The sequence below is a fragment of the Echeneis naucrates genome, chromosome 9 (assembly GCF_900963305.1).
Source record: "Echeneis naucrates chromosome 9, fEcheNa1.1, whole genome shotgun sequence".
In the NCBI taxonomy this organism is placed as follows: domain Eukaryota; kingdom Metazoa; phylum Chordata; class Actinopteri; order Carangiformes; family Echeneidae; genus Echeneis; species Echeneis naucrates.
In genome coordinates this window covers 17,047,869-17,073,658 of record NC_042519.1, presented here as the reverse complement: position 1 = coordinate 17,073,658, position 25,790 = coordinate 17,047,869, and the positions used below count along the sequence as shown (strand labels likewise).

At 40.4% G+C, this 25,790-nt stretch overlaps 1 protein-coding gene across 7 annotated transcripts; it reads right to left on the bottom strand.

The window, feature by feature from the left end:
* Positions 1 to 389: 389 nt before the first annotated feature.
* Positions 390 to 25,790, bottom strand: sgsm1a (small G protein signaling modulator 1a). 7 transcript variants are annotated; one of them, XM_029510837.1, is made up of 26 exons: positions 25,746 to 25,790; positions 25,565 to 25,608; positions 19,061 to 19,136; positions 13,936 to 14,098; positions 13,541 to 13,693; positions 13,378 to 13,445; positions 12,840 to 12,985; positions 12,442 to 12,582; positions 11,673 to 11,797; positions 11,045 to 11,112; positions 10,753 to 10,916; positions 8,681 to 8,816; positions 8,447 to 8,590; positions 7,778 to 7,907; positions 7,231 to 7,295; positions 6,979 to 7,124; positions 6,511 to 6,639; positions 6,241 to 6,423; positions 5,937 to 6,002; positions 4,605 to 5,804; positions 4,382 to 4,506; positions 3,932 to 4,014; positions 3,684 to 3,793; positions 3,427 to 3,523; positions 2,943 to 3,110; positions 390 to 2,062 (listed from the first exon to the last, which is right to left on the bottom strand). In XM_029510837.1, exons 1-26 carry the CDS (start codon positions 25,762 to 25,764, stop codon positions 1,974 to 1,976), a joined length of 4,038 nt encoding a protein of 1,345 aa, XP_029366697.1. In that variant the 5' UTR covers positions 25,765 to 25,790; the 3' UTR covers positions 390 to 1,973. The 7 variants fall into 7 exon arrangements, with proteins under 7 accessions (XP_029366697.1, XP_029366699.1, XP_029366698.1 ...); XM_029510839.1 differs by having other exon boundaries at positions 4,605 to 5,741; XM_029510838.1 differs by having other exon boundaries at positions 12,442 to 12,579.

Below are 25,790 nucleotides of genomic sequence, written 5' to 3'. Positions count from 1 at the left end.
TGGCAGAAAAAAAGCTCCACTAACGGCGACTGTTAATTTTCCGTCAATGTATAATTTTTGAATAAATACAAAAAGTAGGTTAGCTGCTCGGGCGTATTGCGCTACAACAGAGACAAACGAGCGCCATTTCTTCCTCATGTCATTTTCACTGGCCTCAGTTCTTCTCGTTAGGTTTCCTTTCCTGTTAAATAACTGGCCAGGTCTTTTTCCTTTCTCTTTCTGTTACCTGCCAGCAGCGGGCGGAAACGGCTCAGTGGAAAGTAGCTTTACGTCACACACACAAAATATTCGATTGCGAAGCCTGAGTGACGCCAGAGATACGTCATCAGAGACAGCCGCCCTCATCCCCTCCATGAAAATGTGAAATAAAACGCACATTTCGGTGTTTTGGAAAAATAATAATAATTCCATTTTTATTTTTATTATAAGAACGTATACCATTTAATATATATATGTATATGTCTGTGTATATATTATTAAGTCCTAGTATAGAATTTCATTGTTACAATACACACATAGAACTGGCCACAAAATAAAAATATTAGCTTTGCAAACAAAGCTGCATTTGAATGAGAAAAAGTAAACAGCAAAATAAATAAATAAATAAACAAATACTTTGGCATATCAAAGTTACAATGGATTCATAAACTTTTTTAGTGCGTGTTCTTAAGGAAACACTAATATTAAATGCAACTCACTTTAGCACATTTATGAAACAACACTTAAAGAACAACTTAATGAAGTTTTAGGACAATGAATGACAAGCGTGAACCTTGTTATCCACACGTCAGACTGGAACCAAAACTGGTCCTAATTTAAAAAGTTCAAAGCATACACAATTCTCACATCTGTCACATCATTAAAACAGCCTCCCTTATAACATTGCAATTCATGAATCATCAAAAGATCTGTCCTGTTTCACTTTCATTTTCCTCTTTCTGTTCTCTCTCTTTCTTGAAATGATCTTAATATGTGGACCAAGAAAACATTTTACATGGTCTCTGCGACTAAACATTATCACTACCTCTGATCTTCCCATTCATTGTCATATATAAGCATTTGATTCAATACATGAGTGTCAGACAGTACAAGACATTACAAATCAAGATGAGTTAACGGCACAATGTATAAAATATACAGTGGTTTAAAATAACTTAAGAGGATTATCAAATCAGGCTTGTTTCTTTATGTAAATCTTTCCAGACATCCATAAGTCACTTAGATATCAGGTCATGAGTCGCCAAATATTAACAAAGAAGAATAATTTATACACAATTTTCTCTCAGAACAGTACAATTCACACATGACAAATAAAGACATACTATTTGGCAAGTCAAGGCAATTCAAGAGCATTTAAAACACTGTTGGATGCTAAATCACTGTTGTGGTGCTGACAGCTAATTTGTGTGTGTGAAACCTAACTGGTGTTTTGTTTTGGGATGTTCTCAAATAAAATTAAAAGTCTGCTTCTATTTCTTTCCTTCATTGAGGGAGAGACATCGGGGGATAACTTGCTGACATATAAAATTGAACCCTGTAGACTTTGGCTATTAAAATAATTAATATAAACTATTATTACAACATATTTTGTCTCATAAATATAGTCTCTGGTTGAATTCAACTTTGCATTGTGGTTTGAAATTTATAACTAAAATTTCCTTCTTCAAAATATTAAGTGCACTCAGACTAAGATAAACACTTAAGGGATTCCTGACAAAAATATGTAGAAATTTAACGGATTTTCAGTTATGTTTGATTTCACTTCGATTTTTTGACTAATATTAAGCATAGTAATCTCACATACCTTTTGACAACACAAATAACATAGTGGATATAGTCAATAAGGCTCATAGCAGCAAACTGTGATTGTGAAGGCTTTGTACCGTGTGTATGTGCGTTCATGTATATTTTACTCCTGTGCTGCTACAGACGTTCACGTTTCACTTAGAGAGAAAAGATGTCAAACAGCACCATCACTTGTTCTCAATCAGCATCTGCACCTTGCAAACCAGATCTCTGGCCAGGGACAAAATCTGCTTGATGTTGTGATGTTCAGCCATTTCTGAAAGACAAAAGAATACTAAAGTAACTAAAGAAAATATTCACATAGATGTCTGTAGACATGAGCCAGTCTCATTACTCAGATGAGGGATTATGATGGAGATTTCATTTTAAAGGCCTATTAAAATGAAGCAAATTTACATTTATGCAAAAGCTATGATCTGGGCATTGCAGTGAAATGATGATGAGTGCCATTGCCCCAGAGCAAGAAGGACCTGGGTTTGACTCCAAGGCCTCCTTTGTGTCTTCCTACCACAATCCCAAAGAGATGCACATTAAGATTAATGGGTGACTCTGAATAAGTGTGAATGATTGTTTGTTGATAGATTTGGCTCCAGCATCCTGCAAGTTACATTAAATAACTGTATACAAAACATTTTTTTTGAAAATCTAATTCAAAGTTTGCAAGAGTGCATGCAGCCCACCTGAATGTTCTTAATGAAATAAGTTTCTGGTTTATTAAGTGTAATTTCAACAGCAGGATCAGGGTTTAAACTGAGCCCTTCGGTCATAAAGATGGCTTGGTTTCAAAACTCAGATGTGCTCACTACTTTAACTAGGTCCGTTGCTGTGCACTGTCACTCTCCTACTCTCACAGAGCTTTTTGCATTATTGGAAAAAAACAAGGACTGATCAGAACCATTCATATATCAAATTTTAATTGGTATGTCATCTTGATGAGGCAAAGTCGATTCCTGTGAAACTGGTTACAAGCTGTATGTGCCATTATTCGCTGCCTCTCGGCAATAATAACTCTTAAATCTGCATATTTCTTTTGTTCACATGGACATAATTTGTTGATTACTCCCAGCAACATTCCATTAAATTATATCTTAATATACATTGTATGTGTGAAGAAAGTCAGCTGTCAAGTGTTTTACCATTGAAGAACTTAATGATGTCCGTGAAGTCCATGTTGTTCTCCAGGATGATGTCCCTGTAGAGCTCCACCAGAGCCAGGGCAATGAAAAGGACAAAGTGACTCGAGGAGACACACTTGGCTGCCCAGATGGTTTCCCAGGCTGCAAACACATCCTCATACACCAGCTCTGGAGAACAAAGCACAAAACAGAAGATGATATGGCAAAAAAGACAGATGAGACCGTTAAATAAGGAAACCTGGGCCAAGTGTATTGTAAAATGTATTTATGCTGTGGCCCTTGCCACTTATTTAATCAGGAACTCATTACAAATGCTTATTCTAAAATATAACTGCCTACTAAATCCTTTACATGTTTAAACAACTGCGGGTGTTGCTAACAAGCTGGCAAGCTGTTTTGTATTTTATGCACAAACACAATTCAAGGACGAGTGAATCTCCTCTTTCTCTAATTGGCAGTCTTTTGCACTGTGCTGCCAATTTACCTCGTTTGAAGTCTAGGAGAAACCAGCGGTAGCAGAAGTAGAAGTGGGTGTAGTCTCCATTTTGGTGCATTAGTTCAAATAGCTCAGAATCCAGGATCTACACAGAGAGAGGATCAGAGGAGGCTTTGGAAAATAAATAACAAGACTACTTGTGAGATAAAATGTGAAACAGAAGGGGTTTTCTTGTAAGTAATGAATGGATTTGGTGGTCTCTAACAACTGCTGTATATGGAGAGACTTGACTACTACTGCATCACCTGGATTAGAGAGCGCATGTTGGCAAAGTGAGTATCCATAGCTCCTCCATGTGGAAAGTTTTGATTCATTCTCTTCATGAGCTCAGTGAAACAGCTGAAGGCCATGGCCTCTGCGGGAGGAGGCAGAGAGATAAAGCTTGTGTGAGGAAGTGAGTGGGAAAACAATCCATTGTTGTTCCATTAACAGCTGTAAAAATACTAAAAATGTTCAAAAAGAGGAAAAGTAGGACATGGATCTGTTGACTCACCATCATCCAGAATGACTAATAGCGGAGCCAGGAGATCACACATGCCCTGTACGTAACCAATGTCAAGGTGCCTCCAGATATAGCTGCAAATATACAAGAAAGACAACTGAGCGCTTGAAATATTACAGCTCATGTTTGCCCAAATTCAGTTTCTTCGGAGTGTAAGGGAATGGGTTTAATGGATAGCCTTTCAGTGCTTCTTATTTGAGGGTGTGCTGGGAATAAAATCACCTTTGTTTAATATAATTTTCCTCCCATTTAGATTTCCTAAAATGGTTTCAATTATTTGGACAAATTAAATAGTGAAAAGTACAGTAAGGAAATTGGGTATGAACATGTTTCCAAAATTTATCTATGCATTCTCATTGGTCAGTTTCACACTAATATCATCATCCTCCAAAGATAAATAAATCTTCTGTTGACAAAAAGATGCTGCTGTTGGTGTTTTACCTGCACATGACGTTGCGCAATTTCTCCAGGTTGGCAGGAGTGAAGTAACAGTAGTTCCTGTCACAGCGCTGGACATCCTTTTCAATGCGGTGTAGATTCAATGTATACAAGTCCAAAAGCTCTTGCTGTAATGATGAAAGAACATGATGAACAATGAATAAAACAAGCTTGTAAGCTTTGGATGAGCATAGATAATTTGAACTCTATAAAAGTGTGAGCATACAGAGAAGGTGCTGCTAGCTGATGCCTGAAAGGTCGCCTCATTCTTGACGTCTCCAGACCCGGCAAGAGAATCAAAGTGAGGGTACAGACTCTCCATCTCTGGCTCCTCAGACAAGATGGACTCCGCCCCCTCCGGACTTGGCTTTCCCTCCACGTTAGGGGCCGAGTCCTCAGAGGAAGACATGGGTTCACAATATCCCTTCCTGCTCCAAGGCACCATGGAAACTTTGGCTTTGGGAATCTCCTCCATCTCTATGGCAGAGGGAGACTCGTCAGATTCAGTCATGACCTGAACCTCCTCTTTCTGAGAGCTGCAGTAGGCCTCTCTTGCTCTCAACACTCTGGAGTCCACTGAGAACAGGAGGTTCTTTTCCACTTCAGGAGCCATGGCACTGGTGAATATCTTTTCTTTTCCCTCCAGAAAAAAAACCTCTGGGGGTTTAGTTGTCTTTAATTTATCCATCCCCTTCATCTTTTCCATATTAATTTCTTTGAGTTTTGATGGTTCCTCACTTCTCTCTTCTGCTTGTTTTTTGAGACTTTGTTTATCAGCATCTTCTTTGGCTTCTGTAGCAGCTGCTGATACCATCATGGTATTTACTATCCCTCGAGATTCTAACAATGTCATTCTTTCACAGTCTGTGCCCAGGCCTTCATCTTGAAACTTAAATCCCTCTCTTTTAGCAGCTTCTGCCTCCTCGACATCCTCCTGTGTTTTAGGTTGCACCTGCTCTCTGTCTGCTGGTTGATTCATGTTATAATCGATCACTTCAATGTTGGCATTTTCTGCAGTTTTGGTCACATCAGACGCTTTCTCCTCCTCCTCTTCCTTGTCCTTCTTCTCAACTTTCTCCTGGCTCTGCATTTCCTTGGTCAGACCTTCACCCTCTACACCTGCAGGTTTGATAGAGTTCGATAGAGGTACAGATCTCAGCATTGTATCAGGTGCAGTACCGTCCTCCGTGCTGAGCGAGCCGTCTGACAGGCCAGAGGTGACAGAGAAGTTGCGGGAAGAGGGATGCCCAGAGTCGGGAGAGCTCGTCCCATTCTGCAGAGCCCCGTTGGCCATCTTTGTCACCTGTTTGTCGGTCTTGGGCTCTGTCTCAATCTGGTCCACCTCCTCTATGGACTCAAACACCTGAAAGAACAAGCCAAAGGGAAGCAGGCTACTCCAGGGGAAGGGATGGGAGGATGTGAAGTACTAGCAGGAGAGAAAATGCAAGGACGAGGAGGAAATTCTGGTTCAAAATGTTGTGATCACATGAATTGTGCTATGCTTAGTAACTGTATTTTGTGCTAACACATTGTTTGTATTACAATGAGGTATTGATACCTGCGTGCTGCTGCTGGAGTCACTCTGTAGGCGAGTCAGACTCTGCCTGTCTGAGGAGGACTGGGACTGGATAATAAAAAGCAAGATCGTTTTTTTTTTCTTTTTAAACAGTCTTTCTGGATGTAATTTCCTGTTCTGTGTCACAATCAGTGGTTACTATGGTGACATTCTCTGACACTTTTTGCAAATGGTCCCTTTATCCGTAATATTGGCACATTTTAGTATTTATACTCTTTAATTTATTTTATATTAAGTCATTTAACCAATACAGGTACACAACATAACAAGCTTGTTTCGCACTTACCTCATTGCTCACAGTGGAGTCATGGTGAATCATCTTCTGATTGGAGTTGTCCATGCTCACCGCAGAGGAGCACTTTGCTAAAGCTGCAGCATGCTGCTCCTTCTCCCGCTGGCGGACAATCTCCTCGCAGCCGAGCCACTCACGCATTGTCTGCTGGTAGCACACTCTGATCTGTTCATCCACCTGGGGTGCAGGTGAAGAATCAAGAGTCAGTGATTCAGGTGCTAAATGCTTCGGGAGCAAAGCCAAAATATCTGTAAAACAACAAACCTCGTTCCTTTTGGCTTCTGACATTCCAAACTGATAATGACCCAACAGGAAAGGCCACACCTCTTTACGCAGCGAGGGCTCCACACCACCAAAGTAAACTAGACGAAGCAGCTCCTCCTCCTCGTAGGCCTGAGGTCAAAAGACAGCAGTCACTTCAGTACCTGCTTTCTGGTCAACCTTTAGATTATGTACTTCTTCATTCAAAATGATAATTATCTGTCACTCGACAGTGCTCCAAACAAATGTATTAAAACATGGCAGCTGGCCAGGACAGCACCTTGATTACTTCTTGGATCACTACAATGTTGAGTGAACAAATCTTCAGACTGCAACTGCAACCGTCATGGTGGAGAACGTGTTTATCATTATTTTAAATGCAATTTACAAGAAGAAAAAAAAATTACCATTAGAGCCAAGTTAAATTCCTGTTAGCACAAACAGAAATCAGTCTGTGACAGTGACGCTTACTGTGCAGTCCTGGAGGAACGTCTGCCACACTTCGGCTGTGAGCCCCTTGTAGGCATCACACGGCACGTCGGGGGCCACAATGGTGTGATTGACAAGGGCAGAGAGGTGTGTACGTACAGTGGACAGGTGACGACAGTATGCCAACCCTATTTCACAACACAGTGAAATAATTCATGCCTCTGCAGAAGCTATTGGTGATTAAATGGGTACTGATATTTTAGGTTTCTCTGTACACAACAGATCATCACATACAGCCATAAAATGCTCGAGAAATGATCTGATACTTCATGTTGTCGCACAGCAGCTTCAGAGGAGCCCTGCAGGAAGGAGGAGCATAAATTATTTTACATGTGCAGAAGAAACACTTGAATACTATACAGCTTTTATCTTTCTTAAAAACGTATTAAATATTACTTAAACAGTTTGTGCATTAGATGCTGCTCATATTGTCTCAACCATAGCAGATTCTACCTCTAATGTAGAGTTCATTTACTGGTCAGACTAATGTGTTATCAATGAAAGGTAAATCTGTTCAGCTGCCATATAGAGTTAATTGTCCCAGCGGCTTCCTACTATAATAGTCCTAAGCTTTGAGCTTCTATCACCAAAATTTCCAAGTACAAAAATTTTATAATTGCCTTTAGTTTCTTGCATCTTTGCTCCTATCTCAAAATTGTTTGTTCTATTTAGGACTTGTTGCTGGTAATACAGGATATCCAGCTAGAGGGTGTGTCTTAAACAGATTCTCTATCACGATCCAGCGCTGCTTAGTCTTGCTGAAACTGTGTTCATCTTTTACCTCTCATGATTGCAGCCCTTGGGCGTTGTCCCATCAGAGAAGCTCCCCTGAGAACAAGAGGAACACGAGGACTTCCTGAGTGTTGCATGCCACATTGTAGCTCCTTGATCCATCAAGTCTGGAGGAGTAACTGCGACACACACACACACACACACACACACACACACATACACACACTTTAAATTATTATGCCACCCAGGCATTTAAACACAATTACATTTGCACTTAGATGATTGAAACACTTTGGCATGAGCAGAATTATGCTGATCAATTGTGATCTGCAGAATGAGCTTCAGAATACAATTTGTTTATGTGATTCCTGTTAGAGCAAAGATGGAGCCTGTAAACAAACTATGACAATGCAAATTGATGCAGTTTTGGAAGCACAGTGACATAATCGATTAGTCTATGATAGAGAGAAAGATCAAGTGAGCATGAGCCTTTCTCAGTTCAGGAGCCTTAGTTGATGAATCAGTTGTTCACTCATTGTCAGTTAAAAGGTTACTGTTCTTTACTGCAGTAAAAAAAGGTGTGACACAAGCCGGAAGGAGGAACACATCAATTAACTTTGCCAGAGGCACAGGACAAGCCAGGGGAATATTAGATGCAGGGAATTAAAGCAAGGCAAGCTGACAGGTGGATGGAAATGTCAAGGTGTAACAGCATTACAGCTGCCTCCTGTGAGTGAGGGGGGTTCTTCAAAACAGCTGCAAGACCTCTTAGGGACTACCAGGGTTCCTGTTTTGGAGTAGGAGTGTCCACTCAGTTGAATGGAGAGGGAAGAAGTCAGACCAGGAGGATGAGTTACAGTCACTGTAACAAATGAGTAATGTTTTTATAAATGCAACAAACTACAGATGCCTGTGGATGCTGCTCGCGCCAATTTGCTTCTCTGGAACTCACCAAACTCTGACTGGCTGTTTGGAAAGAGGATGCGGAAGACATAGTCTGCAGCCTCGTCCTCCTCCTTATCTGAGACTGATTCTGAGGATCCAGATCCCTGAGGAACCCTCTTCCGCAGCTTAGGAAAAACCTTTCCCTGCAATGAGAAAATAACTTATCCAATGAATGCCAACAAGAAATATTTCTCAGCCATTGCAACCCAGCTAAGCCATCCATGTGAATTAAATATGATGAGTGTCTGCCTATTAACAGCAGCTGAGCATGTGTGGGCGTTTTTCATTATTCAGATTAGCTGCAGATACTTTTAGGTATTCATTTAAGTCAACAATTATTGAGCTGTGGGGCAGAGAGAATATTAAGACAGTCAGTATCACTTCAAGCAATTCTGCAATGAGGCAATGCATCATTTCTCTTGCTAATGACTTATTGATCAGATGAGGCCGAATCAGCATCTTTGTGCTGATTTCCAGGGGTGGACAACAAGGAAGTAAATTTAGTATTGTTAAGTACGGTTTTTGAGTATCTGTACTTTACTTGGATTATTTTTGGGGGATACTTTTACTTTCACTTCACTATATTTGAAGGACAAATATTGTACTTTTTACTCCACTGCATTTCTATTGATATTTTCTTTACTCGCTACTTTTGCTCTAGTCAAACTTTACTCGTTCCTTGTTTTTAATTGTAATTGTTTTTGTAACACACACACCTCTGTGCGTGTTCCAGGTGAGAATATGTCCACGATGTATAATCCTCATCCTACCTGGATTATTTCTCCATAATGATCGGCTCATTCTTCATTATACATCGTGGCCATATTATTACCTGGAACACGCATTAACTTGTATCCAGAGTTTGGATGTCTTCTGTGGACATGACTGACAAAAACATGGTCCAACTCCTCATCAGTGGTGGAGTACTTCTAAATTTGCGATCAATATCTTTGTGCGGAAATAACACCAACAACCTCAGGACCGTGTCTCTCTCTGTTACCTGTCTGCAGCTGGAGCCCTCTCCTCTCTGTCTCTTCCTTTCTGATGGAGCTACCAAACTCAGCTGTTTCTTTCAGAGACAACGTTTTTTGTCGGGCTTTAAAACAAGCTAGGCTAATGGACGTTAGCATTAGAGCTGGCCAGTGAGCTTATGTTAGAAGGTAACTACTCTGTTTCTTACCTTGCTCTACGTTTCTCGTCCCAGCTTCACCGTCAACACCTTTTTCAAAAATTTTTTTAGAGAAAATTTCTTAACCCTTTATTTTCTTATTCTCCTTTCTTTTCCTTTCTGATCACCGGACTGATGCTGACTGGACATTTTCCTACCGAACTTCAGACAACAAAAAACAGCCTGGCATAGCAACAGTAACCTGGGGGGGCGGGGCTTAGTGATGGATGGAGGCCAAACCATTTGTTTGGGGGGGGGGGGGGGGGGGGGGGGGGGTTACAATTAGGAAGAAAACTAATAAGAAACTTATGTAACTCAAACATTGCATAATCTTTCACTTAAATAGTGAAATAATTAAACATTTAATTTATTAAATTCTTCAATTTTTTCCTACATAATTAAGTAATCTCAGTGGGTGATTTGTTAATTTTTTACTGGTCCATATTCTCTTGGCTCGGTTTGGTCACCGGCCTAGTCTGGTATGGTTAGACCAGTCCATTACTCATAATCATTCATCTGTAACTTTCATTTACATCCCAAACTGGGAAACAGAAATATTATTTTTTTTATGTATTTTTATTATAAATATGATAGCTATCTACTTTATTTATCCTGAGGCAAATTCACTTACATGCATCACTCACACAACAGACACGCCTCACCTTTACACTGCAATGTGCTTTACTTCCCAACATTGAAAAACAGCTTGTTTTTGTAGACATTTTTGCAGTCATCCTGCATCTATGACAAACTACGTCCATAAAATGAGGCAGAGGAGGAACTAGACCTGTGGCACACAGGAATACTTTACAAATACAATAACCTTTGTACTTTTGAAGAATGCCTGACGTGTAGTTTGTGCTATACATTTGATGACAGAGAGTAACCCATAAAGAAAGACTTTTTCTGACCTTTCCCCTCTGTAACCAGAGTGGAGGGTCCAGCTGGCCGTGGGGGAGAAGGCCGTTCTCCAGACATGACAGGAACTGGAGCAAATGGCCTCCTCTGGGGAAGCGAAATGGAGGTCTTTGAATGCCATCCTGACTGACCAGCACCACTGTCCCGCCACTGTCCACTGCAGGAGATGAACCGAATCAAATTACTCATGATGATGTTTAGTTGTGATAGCAAGAAAGGATAAGAAAAACCCATAATCCATAATTTCTGTCATGTGCATAAGACTAAAGGTTAGTGTTGACCCACCTTGTTGATGGCAATGCAAGTAAACAATCTCCTCTAAGGGTATAGTCATGGCATAATCCCAGTAAACACTGAAAGACATTAAACATCAAAAACAATGTTAGTAAAAAACAAAGAGAGAAACCAGACTAGACTGCTAACAGTGCTATATCCAAACAGCTATCTCCAAAGAGAATGTATTCTCTGTATGAAATAAAATCTCAAGGAACATTTATTTTATGGGCCACAAAGACAGTAGTCAAGAGAAAGCACACAGATGAGCAGGTGCAGAGTGGCTTAATGGAATAATCAATTTTTTTGGAGCGAGAAACCACACACAGGCGCAGGGCAACATAACACAGTTTGCAAGGTTGGGAGATGTCTGACAGTGTCTCAGTCAATAAACCATCTGCTGGTGTGCTAATTAAGCCTCATCAGTTCAGCAACATTTAATCGATGTAGTGAGACCATGAGCCACCCTCAAATAGACTGAATCATTCAGCAATACCTGAGTGTTACACAAACAAAGGAGAGCAAGAGAGAAATTGTTTTTCATTGTCTACAGTGCATGTTTAAATATTCTTGGTATGAGAAAGGTAATGAATATCACAATCAGGCTTTGCAGGCAAACACAATCATCATAATTTTGCACCTGCGTTCATAGTCCAAGTCTCCGACAGATCCGTTCATCAGCTGATTGGGTGTCCACTTCAGTGTCATGATGTCGGCAGTCTGGTGCAGAGAGAGGTAACCGGGGATAGCCTCCATGTCATCCCTCTGAAACAACCATTTTTCATTCGGTGCATTAATACAAAATAGAGTCAGCAAGCATAAGCCTGAAACAGGCTGTGATGGTGGAGACGAGGCAAAGACAACACACAGGAACAGATAACTTGTTTTGCATGTAAAACAACTGTTGTTTGTTTTGTATGCAGGATGCATATTGTTATTTTATAGCAAGTTGTGTTACATAGTAAAAATCTTGCACAAACATGATCAGTGTTTACAGTTTAATGTGCAGCACAGCATTGGACCAATAAACTACGTTGATTATACACACTCTGCTGCAGCAAACCCGTAGTTATAGTTCAGAAAAGATTCCAATTTTATTTTGGTTTTATTAACCAGGGAGGAGATTAGGATTATTATTATTCTGTATGCTCTGAGATGTATGGGACAACACAAAATTCAAACCACCATTTTGTTAAACTGAAATTAAATATTTATCTGGTTGCAGTGAAACTATCTAGCTATTAATTTTCTATAAAATGTCACATAGAAATGTTGTCAATATTTTAATATAATTGAAAAAATCATGCTGACTTGGATTGCGGGGAGAACTCATACTTTGAATCTATTTTATACCATTTTCATTGGGATATCATTTAAAATGAGTGATTAATAGGAATAAAGTCAGTTACCGGTTGCACAAGCACATTGTTTTTTCCGAACAGCAGGGTCGCCCTGCTGTTTTGATGCAGCGACTCCACATATTCACGAGCCGATGGTGAAGGAGAAGCACGCTCATCCATGCTGCTGCTGGAGTGGCGCTTCTGGATCTGCTGAGCACAGGACACAAAATATGGCAAACTAAATAAACATTGTAGAAAAATGCTTAAGTGATAACTATCTTTACAGAATTTTACATCCATCCAGTTACAGCAAAGCAATTTCCAACAATAAACCGCTTTACGCTAGTGACTTCAGATAGGCAGTCTACTTCTGCGTGGAACGCAAACAATCAAATATGAAGGACTGCACAAACTAAACTTAACTAATTCTGCACTTTGAAATACTGTATGACTAAACTACTACTTACACACAGTGCAGGCCTCTTGGTGGGAGAATCCTGTCTATAGTGGCCCCCATGGATGCGATGTCTTTGCACCAACTCGTCAGCAGACGGGTCGGTCCAGAAGTGGTCGGCTGTCTTCATCTTTGTGTACTCTAAAGCACAAGGCCCCACTGCCATAATGGAGTAGAGTTAGATACTGCAGACAGCAGCTGACCATCTTCAACCCCCCCATCAAAAATAGAAACAAATTGATTTTTCAGAGCTACAACAGTTTGCCTATTGATCCACTGTGAAGACCTTGTCTTCGACCATCTCCCGTTAGGCACTGAAGCTATTAGACTGTTTAAAAATATACTTTGGGGGCAGATCACTCTTTATTGGACAAAAAGTAGGGGCGCTGAGACTAACCTTAAAGAAAGCATACGCTGGTGATCCAGCAGTTTCTAAGACTAACAGGAGCTCACATTGTCACTGACACATGAGCCCAAACAAGGGAGTGATATACAATGTTTGGTGATGGCACCAAATTACACAAAATGCTTCATATTCCAAACATAATTACCTAATAAAGAGGCAAGGATGGGTCCATCTACAGGGTCCATTAGAACAGCCTCTTTCTCATAGTATTTACTGGAAGACAAATGTGAAAGGGGGATGTTGAAAGGACATCCAATTCTTTTAACCCAAATGGTTGAACAGTGCGTCACTGTCCACTCACAAAATACCTGCTGTTCTCCACCAGGTAGAGGACAATCTTGTCCAGAACCTTCTCAAACAGAGCCGTGCGGATCCACAGGTTCTTGACTCCCTGTGGACTGAGGCTGGGCAGTCGAGGCATCTTGCGAAGGCTGTCTTGACTTTGCAAGCTTTGACTTCTCCTGGAGAGGGAGAGACTTCTGAGTTGCAATTCAACGAAAATTCGCATTAGGTGCATTTCCAGGAGGAAAATGGGTGTGATTCATAAAAGATAATCAACATGAATTATTTAGAAGATTTTCATAATAAAAAAATAGCCCTTCTAGCCGGCAGGCGGCCATTTGTTTTCAGTGCTTTTACTGGTACAATCAAACAGGCTTTGATGTGAGCTTTGAAGCCCTGCTGTGATGTGTGTGTCTCTCACTTTGTCTCAATGATCTGCTCTAGCTCCTGGGCCTTCCTACACAGCTCCTCAGCTGGGGCAAAGCTTTTGCCCACTTTCATAAAGAGGGCAGCTATCTTGTTGCTGCGCAGAAAACCTGCTGCCCGCCGTTTCAGTCCGTGCAGGACACAGGCCTCCACTGCAGCTGTTTGGATACAAACATACATGATTGGAAAACAGAAGACAATCCAAACACCACTGTTTGTTCGCTAAAATACGACGAAAGAAATTATTTTCATGCAGTAAAATTTTGGTGAAATTATAATGTCATTAGCCATTGCCTCCAGTTGAAACAGTTAAAAAAACGAATATATACAAAAGAGGCATATAATCCAATTGCATACATGTTAGCAAAACAACTATGAATTTACATTCTAGCAAATTGACTAAAACAAGCAATGATTTGTATTTGTCTTTTTCCTTATCTGATAATCTCAAGTTCAATGCTCGTTTGGTCTCAACCTAAAACTAACACAAATTAAATCATTATTAAATCAACATTATTAGTGCAGCATTCATTTGGCAACATTTGAGGTTATAAATAAACAAATCAATCAATCAATCATTTATCTTCTACCACTTATCCGTTTCCAGGTGGCGGGGGTTACTGCAGCCAACCCCTGCTCACATTGGGCGAGGGTGGGGTAAACCCTGAACATGTCTTTGGACGGTGGGAGGAAACCAGAGGACCCGGAGACAACCCAGGCAGTTACGGGGAGAATATGCAAACCCAGAAAGGCCCCAGGCCCGGGAACAGAACCTGCAACCTTTTTGTTGGGAGGCAACAGTGCTATCCACTATGTCGCTGTGCTACCAATACATAGTCACCTGCAAATGAATAAATAAATAAAAAATAAAAATATGCATTTGTATAAGAGCACTTCATATTTAGTTTAAATAACTTCACCAGGAACCTCTTGACACAAAACTAATTTGCAGGTATTGAGAACACAAAAACAGCCATAGTGCATTTGGGCAAACATGCCAGATGTAAACAGTGATTTTAATTAGCATCCTAAACTTTACTTTGTGGCTATTTAAACATGTATTTAATATGTATGTTTCCATAAAAATGCTATAATGAGGGGTAAGACATCTTCCGACTGGGTAAACAAACCATTCGTCTGTCTTCAAGTGTTTTGCTGCTTTATTTCTTGGTGTACGAGTCTCTCTCTCGTTTTTTGTTTTTAGGCTTTCACATAGTCATCTTTTCATAAGATAAGTTTATCCAATAAGCTGCAGCGCACACACAAGTTGATGACATGATGACACACTTGCCTAATCACTCGCCTGCACAGAAAAACAGACACGCTTGCTCTCTCTCAGGCCTACGTGGCACTGCCTGGAGCTGTGTTGACATTTGAGTTCCCTTTCAGGACTAATCCTGCGGCTTCGCTCACATGGGGTCACGGGGGAGGCTAGGGTTGCCATGGCAACCCCCGTTGATGGGAGTGATCGAGCTCTGGGAGAGATGGGTGGAGGGAGGGGCGGCAACGACTCATCATTTCTCTCCCTCCATCATCCTGACTCCTTCGAATGCGAGTTCTCTCGTGCTTCCATCGTGTTTTGCTGTAAACCTGTCACTGCTGTGGCTACGGTCATTGTTAGCAGTTAGTTGAAGCATGCCAATAAAGTATCAACTTTCAGGTGTCTTTTTTGATTCAAATATATCCCTCTTATCTTTTGTCTCATCTTCTTTTAGTTTTTTTCCGCTTTACTCTGGCAGTTTTGCTCCTTATCTCTCTTTGCTCTTTTTACTCTCCTCGTTATAAAAAAGGAAGCAGCTAAATGTCAGAACAAAGTATAACATTAAAAGGTCTCCAGACACACATCATCCTCCTCATTCTCTCATCATTTCCACTAACGAGTCTCAGACTAACATGAGAGAGAGCAACTCCCAAACCTTCTCCAGTGTCTCCAGTCAGCGCACCACAGTCCCTGCAGCAACCAGCTTTATATGAAATACACAACAGCAACCCCGTTAATGTACAAACAAGACCTTGATTATCGCACACTTGGGAAATTAGTTTATCACTGTAGTGCATGTAAAAATGAAAACATGGAGGGCTAGAGTGAGACGTGGTGAGAGCATCAATGGAAGAGTTGATCTATCTCTATCTCATCTCAAACAACAAGTAAAAGTGCCAAGCTGAAAATGCTCATTGTGTCTGTAGGGTCAGTGGTGTCTCCCTTCCTGGTAAAAACAGCTAACAGTAAATTGCCTCTAATCATCTTGTATCTGTGGCAACTGAGTGCATTGAGAGACTCCTGGACATGGACACAAAGCTGACCAAATATTCACTAAGTGCAGCAAATGCCAACAACTCAACCTCTCCATTTGGACATTTCTGAAGTTATTTTTCAGTAAGTTAAAAGGTTTTATTCTTGTTATTCATCACTTTCATTTGGTTCCTTGTAATCACAAAACCATTTTTTTTCGTTTTCTTTCTGTTTTCTGCAGTATTATTATTTGACATCTTAAAAAAATTAATAATCACTATTACTAAAATAACCGTTATTTTAAATCACTGATAAATCACCAGCTGTTAGCTGACATAAAAAAGGTTTGATTTATTGATTTGCTCAATAATTTGCCTGTGACGTAAAGATTGGTATGGTGGTTGTGACAGGGAAAGGTGTGAATTGTAATTTCCTGTTCACGTTTATCTTCTTTTCATGTCACCATCAGGCAAAAGTGGTGGTGACTTTTTACATAAAGTGGCGTCAGGGCAAAAATGATGTGTATCACATCAATCAGGGAGATGAGGCCATGTAGAGGAACTGTTTTGACTATTACACTATAAAAAGCAAGGACTTTAGGAGACAAAACCAGAGGGAGGAAATACATCAAGCGCAGCTTGTTATGGGGAACAGTAGGGATTAGAAATTCAGTTTTCATGACTGCAGTCAACAGTGGCCATTTGACACACATCCTCTCTAAAGCGCCAACACTTTGGGCTCTGCCTGCCTGGTTAGCTCTCCGTAGTACTGTAGGCATGACGGTGGAGGCTAATTGCTCCCAAGGGAGCTGGTCAATCTCCTCTCCCATCCTCCACTCGCTCTCATCTCTGAGCAGACCGCAGCTGAAGCAGGACATGTAGTAACAAGAGCCACTACAAGGATCAGAGGAGGAGTCAGGTGGAAAGAAGAAGCTGGCTGACAACAAAAACGCAGAGGTGGTTATCCTGAGCTGTGATTTGTCCACTGGGATGTGTGATGGCAGCAGAGACGAGAAGCCCAGACTGAACAGGCGTTATGAAAACAGAGCTTTAGCTGATCAAAACGCAGGCTATGAAGTCTGACAAGACCTGGACATCAAGCACATACATGCCCATAGCTCCAGCAAAAGTTAAAACGCAATATATATATATAAAAACAACAACACACAACTGAATATAATGAAAGTGTAATAAAAAGTTATTTCTGTGACAAATCATATTCATAATCCTCCTGAGAGAGAGAAAAGACATGTGGAGAAAGCTGATTATGGTGGAGCGAACAAAATCATTCACTTTTGCCATTTAATGTGTTTTCAAGTTGTGCTGAAAATTTTTACACTATAAAACCAGCAGCATAGTGGTTAGTGCTGTCGCCCCACAACAAGAAGGTCACGGGTTTGGTTCCCAGGCCTGGGGCCTTTCTGTGTGGAGTTTGCATGTTCTCTCTGTCCTCCCACCATCCAAAGGCATCATGTTTGGGTTAATTGGTGACTCTAAATGTTCATCTCTGTCTGTCTCTGTGTGTCGGCCCTGTGATGGACTGGCGTCCTGTCCAGTTTGACCCCGCCCTCGCCCAATGTGAGCTGGGATTGGCCCAAGCATCCCCCACAACCTGGAAACAGATAAGTGGTTGAACGTGAAGGAAAAAGCCAAATTAGGTTTAGTCGGACATCATGAAGTAGTGCTCCTGCATCTGAGGCCGAGACGAAGCTGTGTGCTACAAAACATCTTAGCAGCAGAAGGAAATTATTATTTTTTTCTTCTCATTGTATTGAGCTAATAACTGTTGTGTCTGTTTGTACGTGGCCATTTTGAAACCATAACTGTGGCTCATACTAGAACACATTGTGGTACATAACAGCTTGACTCACCTGTCTGTACAAAGTAAATGTGCAGTTAGAGCAGATACTTGATGGTTTCATGACTCTTCATGGCAATTAAGAGTCTGTCCACATCTTCATTTCATAGATAATGCAGATTTTAGTGGGTCATCATTTGAGTTAAGCGTCTTTGTCCACACACACTGCATCAATATCACAAATTTCTACAAGCTGAGAGTCTGAATCTTATTCAAACACTGAAATATCCTGCTACTGATTACAGCTCTGGACTGAGTCAGCCGGCAGTGTGAGCACCTGCATGTGGGCAGTTTGTTTCTCACAGTAATCTGGTGCAATCTATTAGTGTTATTTGGAGGCAAGAACAAAAACATTTGGTGAAATACTGAACTTTAAATGCCATTTATTTCTATATCACACTAATAATAGCCTTGTAAAAATGTTGTGTTGATGGGGGGAGGGCTCTCTTCCCATCACTGTAGAAAACTGCCTTTTTAATGTAACCACTAACACTTCTTTCCCTACTAAGTGTCACCAAACACACATATATATATATATATATATATATATATATATATATATGTGATATATATGTGATATAGAAATATATATATATATATATATATATATATAGTTCACAATAACCCGTTCAATAAGATAATCGCCTCCTCCATACTGATGCAGAGGCCAGATATATTAATGTTAGCTCAACAAAGCCTTCTCGACCATTTCACTGTCTCTTCGAGTTTGTCCGAGCCAACACTGTAGTTCTGTAATTCCTCTCTTATGCAAAGGTTGTATTACACTGCCTCACTGTACAGTTCACGTTTTTGTCATTAATTTCTAACATCAAAAGGATCATTAGAGAAATATTGTACTCAAATCAGTTGGATTATTATTTTCAATAAAGGATAAAGCAAATTTCATGGTAACTTTAATAATTATCTGGAATTTCATTACAAAAAAAACTTGTTTTCAATGTTGCAGAGTTGTTCAGTTAAGGTAAGAGACTAAAAGCGCTGAGATTTATTTGTGTGTTTGGTTACTTACCACAAAAGGACACGATATGACTGCTGTCTTCATGAACAAATTTCCTGGTGACAGCTTCCTCCATAATCTGCTTCACCTGTCAATGATATGGGAGATGCTGCATGACTCATTCATTGATATGACACAACTAACATACACGTAGCCCGTGAGAGGCGGTTGGGAGGGGAAGGGGCTTTTTGGTGAGCGTTTATAACAGAAAAAATAATGCAGGCCATTCTATATAGAGAAGATATCGTCGGACTGAAAAGTAAAGAGGTGGAAGAATACGGCGTGTGAATGAGTCACCAGCTCTTGTCACAGTTATGCGCCCTTCTTTCCTCACTGACCCGACAGCAGCTACACCCCTATACTTAAGACGACTGATATCTCAATCCCTACATTTGCTATAAAGAGGGTTAGGGTTAGTGTCGGCACCACTCTGCAATCCGCATGGCGAATATCAACCTCTGGACGCAGGCAGCTGTAATTTCCTGTTGAAAAGAGTCTGCCCACAGTACCCATGCTACACTGAGTTCAAGCTCTGCACACACAGAGACACACACTCTCTGACCCAAACACACACTATTCTCTAACTATTTGCTCCAGTGGTTGAGATTCCCCTGCGTCACTTTAAATTTATATATATATATATATATATATATATATATATATATATGTGCACATTAATTCAGCCCTCCAGTGCTGAAGCAGATCTTTTCCCTGTGAGGCAGTTCACTGATCATGAAGCGGCCAGCTGTTGAACAATATTACTTTTCATCGTCCGATATTTACAGCTTCATCATAAAATGTTCCAGGAGATAAAGTTCTGTCTGTCATGTCAGATTTTCCACTACAGCTCAGTTTTATGGATGAGCAATTTTTATATCTTTTTTGCCTGCTGCTCATAGATGGATTATAATACTCTTCGCTTTTTTGTTGTGGCTAATGCATAAAGACTTTTCATTCAGTGGAAATACTAGTAACTAAACCCATCAGCATTTTAAAGAAAAGCATTAGCACTTCATGCATTTAAAGGGTTAGGGTTAGGGTTAGGGCTTGAAAGTTATCATGAATGAGAGGAGGAGGCCATCAAATTATTCTGTTATTGTTAGGTGCCTATTTACTGATGAGTTGCTATGCTGTACTTTAACGACGTAGCTGGCCATCAGTTACTCTGACCAACTGTTTAGTATATAATCTTGGATAGTTTGATGTAGTGCATCACCTTTCATAAGATGATTGTGTGTATTCTATTTAAAATATTAAACTTCATTGTAATTATTGACAACTAATGTCAAATAATTATATCTGAGCAGTAGAAAGAATAAGGTGGCGCAAAAAGAAAAGTGCAAGTACCTATTTTAACATCTGGCCAGGGACTACAGACGGAAACAAGCCGTTTGGCTCTCGATACACTGTGCTGTGCTGTCGATACACATGCATCAGCCATAACATTGTGACCACCTGTCTGTACTGTGTGGGTCACCCCAATTATCCATTTTCTTTTTGCTACCAGAAACTTCAGGACAAATGTTCCGTTGTTACATCATATAGCCGGTCCACTGACAGGTGCCGATGTAACAATGCTATTCACTCTGTCAGTGGTCACAATGTTATGGCTGATTGGGGCACGTCTTATAAAAACTGATATGAGAGTTTAAAGTTTTGATAATCAAGATAAAGATAACTGAAAGAAAGAAAGAAAAAAAAAACCCAGGCAACAGGCTGTGCTTCGACCTTGTGTTGCAAGATACTTTGTCTTGCTAAGACACTCTCACCTCACAGTAAGTAACATTATATCGCACATACTTGAAGCTGAAAGTTCAGGGGCTAAACACATATATGTTACTATTTCCAGTCCATTTTTCCCTGGATGAGGGGAAAACAACAACACAAACAGACACACTTAACTAACAGACACAAAACAACTTGTGATCCCACGAGCCGCCTCTTGAATACTGACTGCAGTTGCACCCTCTCAGTAGAGGGTGTGCACCTAAAAGTGAAAAACTAACTCAGATGCAACCAATAAACCTCCCACTCCACCCCCGACCATAACCATTTAAATTAAGAAACATTCACTAATTAGACAGCTGTCGTGATGTAAATGTTGCCTGGTTGCATGAATGCCATTGTCATCTCCAGTATCAACAGTGATTCATGCAGCTAACACAACAGAGACACTGGCACTGTGATCTGATGAACACCCACTCTGCTCATGATCTGACCTGTGTAAAAGACACAAGGAAAACACAGTGGCCTTATGTGCAGCAGTTTTCTCTCTGAGTGCGCCTGACATATGAGAGGCTGATTGATTTGCCAACTTGAGGATCCAGGCTCCACCGCCTGCTTTCTAATCGGTTTCATCCGGGCTACGGATCAGTCCTCTAAGGAATTTGTACGGTGCACAGATAACGTGCATGTTTCTATGGCGACGGCACGTGTCACACTGTGGATCACTTCCACCGAAGAAGATGCACCAACAACAGTCATTCATCTCTGAAATAGAAAAAAGACTGCAGCTCCCCAACTACAGACACCAATAACATCTAGACGTTCTGTGCATTCGTCAAATCAAAGCCCGTCTGAGATATTGCCACATCATTAAGATCCCATGTTTTAATTTGGCATAATTTACGCACAAATATACCAAAGAATTGGCCATCTGTAAAAGTCATATCTACTGAAGTTCCACAACTAAATATTTTTGAACTGAAATTGTAGATAAAACTGCAGCAATGATGTGGAAGCCTTTTAAGTGTGAGCTGCAGCAGTAGAGTTTGATGAATCTGCTCTAACTCAAAGAAGTGGCTCTGAGGCATTAGTAATAAAAGATCTTCGGAGTATTCCAATTAACTCCAGTAACAGCAGAGCCAAGAAATAAGAGCCAGAAAGAAAGACCCATCCATTAACACCCACCCCTCATTATTCATCATCTCTGTGAATGAAGGAAGTGCACGACACAACAGTAAGAAGAGAAATCCTCGCTGATATTCATGTTAATCTTTGCACCCACACAGCCACTGTTTTTGATCTTCGTCTATTTGAATTATGATTTCATTATTGGGATTATAGTTTAATAATGAATGAGTAGAAGTAGAAACTATTAAAAGGCAGGGAACCTGATTCCACTACAAAAATCGATACAACCACAACACAACCTCATGTTGTTGTCCCTCCATGGGGTCCATTTCGTGACCGTTCTGGTGCTTCACACCAGATAAAGTCGCCGCTTCGTTTTTGACATCGAGATGTTTAACTTTGTGCATTTGTGGGGGGTTTTGAGCAGTCCCTTAGTTTAAATTTTGTGGCCAGATAGTTTCTCATCTTCAACATGCCACTGGAACTCAGACAAGAATAAAACACGGTAAGACTGCTGCTGATCTCAGTCCTCCAGAAGAACCTGCTCCCAACGCAGACGTTAGCCTAAAAAGAATATGAGGCAGGTAAAGTAAATGGTGCAGATCTGTCTGGCGTGTGTGTTTTCCAACAGGCTCTGCTCCTCTAGCTCTCTCCTTTAGCAAACACAGATGTGCGTGTCTGTTTGTGTGCGCAAGTGATATAGAAAAAGAGAGAGGGAGGAGCATAGTCAGAGAGAGTTGAAGCAACACAGGCAGACTGAGATGAGTTCTGTATCAAAGCTGAAGCAAATAAGAGATCTCATTAAGGCCAATTTTGTGTCAGAAGGTAATTTTGCTGCTACAGGCGTCCTGTGCTCACTGGATAATGGCTCACATCCAGGTATATTCGAGTAGACTGGTGGCACATAACCATTTGGACGAGGAGAGAGTGAGAACACACAGCATAGACCCACCATATGGTGAAACCCACACAGAGTAATATTAATCATAAGCTAATGGGAAAACAGACAAACAACAACAAATCTATTTCCCTTTACAGGAATGAGCAAATCTGTACAACTCCTCAAATAAAATGAAGTTGAAACGAATGTCGATTTTCATTATCTGTGAATAAAGTGAGCCGACGTACTGCCGGTCCATCTACAGAGTAAATTGGGCTGCGTTTGCGGCGAACAGAGAAGGAACCAACGTGAATGAGTCTCGACGAGGCTGCGTGAGCACACAGGAAGCAGACTTAATCATGGACAGGGTCTGGTCTTGGCTGATAACACTGCAAACAAGACTCAGAAAAAACAAATCAAACCAAAGTTTCCTCATTCCTCCCTTGGCACGAGCAAGGCTGTGCTTTTTTATTTTAGTTTTTGTTGGCAGAAATAAAATCTTGTAATTTGTGAGGCAGTCAGAGATGAAACTAATAATAATAATAATAATAATAATAAAAAAAAAAGATACATCAGCTGTCAACAGAAGCTGGTTAGAAAAGTGGCCTGGACTGAGAGGAAAAGAGGATTAATAACTCTGTTTGTGTTAAAACTACAATAAATGTTGCTCTGCTTTGTAATGTCACTGTACTAGTCTCCTTTTTGGAGATTGCAAGAAAAAGATGCAGAGGTTGAAGGTGTTTACTGTGAGTGTGTAAATGTTACGGGGAGGTGTTGCTGATATCGAAAAAGCCGACCGTGAACAAACACGGGGAAACAAAAACCTCAACAGTGGTGACCGTGAAAGTACACACCACTGCAGGACATTGGAGACACAATGAATTGACACACACATCAGTTTGTAGATAGGTCCAACTGGTTTTCAGCTTTTATTAAACCATTGATCAGCCATTATCTTGATCCAACACACCGCCTGTATTATAGACAGTTCGTTTGAAGCTCAAACGGTTTAACTACAGAAGCTTAGAAATTTGACTCACTGTGAGTACTTTACATACGTTTTCCTTTATATAATTAGTTTTAACAGCCACTCCAACCTCAACACGACACTACACAATCCTATGACCTGCAAATTCAAACATACCTTGGTAGCTATATTGAGTGTTAAAAAGTGTTACTGAGGCAGAATATACATCTATGTATTTATGGATCACAGATTAAAACTGGCTTCATCACATAAACTAGGTCTTAGATAGGAATAATTACTATTTATATACATTTCTTTGTCATGATTATCAACCCGAGCCATTTGACAATGCTATTAGCTTACTGATATATGAATGAAGTGGGATAGAAACTGTGCTCTGTGTTTTCATTATAAAACACTATACAGATGTAACAATTCAGGAATGTGAATTAGCCTCACTTACATTTCCTGAATAGGCTAATCTGCATTTAGAAAACATTGTCTGGTGGTTTGATAGTTTTCTCTTAGGTTATTTCTTATTTGGTGCTTCAACAGAAATGCCTTATTGGCCTAGTTCATCACTTTTCTTGAATTTCTCAGTAACCAAGTGATGGATTATTTTAATGCTGAATTCACATCAACAGAGTGAGTAAAGCAAGGGGGGAGAAAGCATCTATTATTCTGACTTGAATGTCACCCAAGTGACACATTCTGAACAGCATATGAATTGATACCAGTTCTATCTAATGAAACCACATAAAAAAAAAACTTTATAGTAAATATAAAATTTGCTGGCTCGCTTACATTTGTCTTAATATTGAATTTTCTGTTGCTCTAACTATTAGCTGTGGTGCATTAGCAAATCAACATCCATTAGTGCACTGATGAGCATGTGCTGATAATCATAGTTTAAATGTCACAATGTGAACATATTTCAGAGGCCGACTAAGAATGAAAACCTCCTGAATGCTTATTTTGAATTTTTGACATCAACAATCGTTCATATCACATGAACACTGCAAGATTTTAGTTTAAACAATTTCTTTTTTTTTTTTCCTCCAATAAGATGCTCATGCATCTTTGTATTCTGAGCAGCTCATTTCACCATCAGTATCACTGACGCACAAAAAGAGATCTTTTATGCAAGCAGTCATTTTTACCCTCCAGAAAAAAGCTCCTGCATACTGTACATTGTCCTGACTCCTACACGTCAAACAGACTGAAGGGTCGTCCCTTTTTTAAGTAGCTCTCTGCTGAGCTGGTCATCTGTTATTACGGAAGCGTCAAATAATGATGAGTGACATGTAGTGTTGACCCCCCCCCCCCCAAAAAAAAAAAAAAAAACAGCTGAACAAACCTCCACAACAGCTGCTCCCACTCAACACTATGTAACTCATTACATGCAACACACACACACACACACACACTTATTGTGTCCAGCTGAAACCACTAAATGGCTGATGGTTTGTTCTGCCATTAACACCACAAACACTCACTACAGACAATGTGTCGCCTTCATGAAGCTTCTCCACCCGGATAATTACTGAGATGCAGCATAGGCCCAATGGAACAATAACAAATGATACAAATTTCGAAAAGAAAATTCCACTTGAATTACTCCTGGTGGTATTTTTGGATTTAATTTTCGTTTGTTTTCATGTTTTTTTTATGAGGCTGAGGAATACATGAGCACCAAAGCCCCATTGGTGTTATGGACCAGCTGAGGCCACCCTCCCCGTGTTGGACCGCACAGATTGATACAAACCAACATGTTTTGTTTTTCCAACTCGATAAGTGCTGATGTGAAAACACCCACCTCCTTCTTGACGGTGCGCAGCAGCTTCTGACGCGTCTCTGCCTCTGAAACAGCACAAACAGTCCATTTTCACAACGTCTCACAACTCCACTTATCCTCAAGCCCCACATCAACACACACAGTACAGGTTTTAGAAATGTTTGCATCCTGTTGTTGTTTTTTTTTTTTTTGTTGCTCCCACCTGCCATGATTGTTGCCATAGATGCCGTGTCCTGACTGCAGGCTG

Excerpts from the sequence above, each read along its gene's own strand:
- sgsm1a (XM_029510837.1), bottom strand. Across the intron at positions 6,640-6,978 it reads CGTTCCTCCAGGACTGCACA|GCCTACGAGGAGGAGGAGCT; the intron begins GTAAGCGTCACT and ends TTTTGACCTCAG. Across the intron at positions 6,424-6,510 it reads CAGAAGCCAAAAGGAACGAG|GTGGATGAACAGATCAGAGT; the intron begins GTTTGTTGTTTT and ends CCTGCACCCCAG.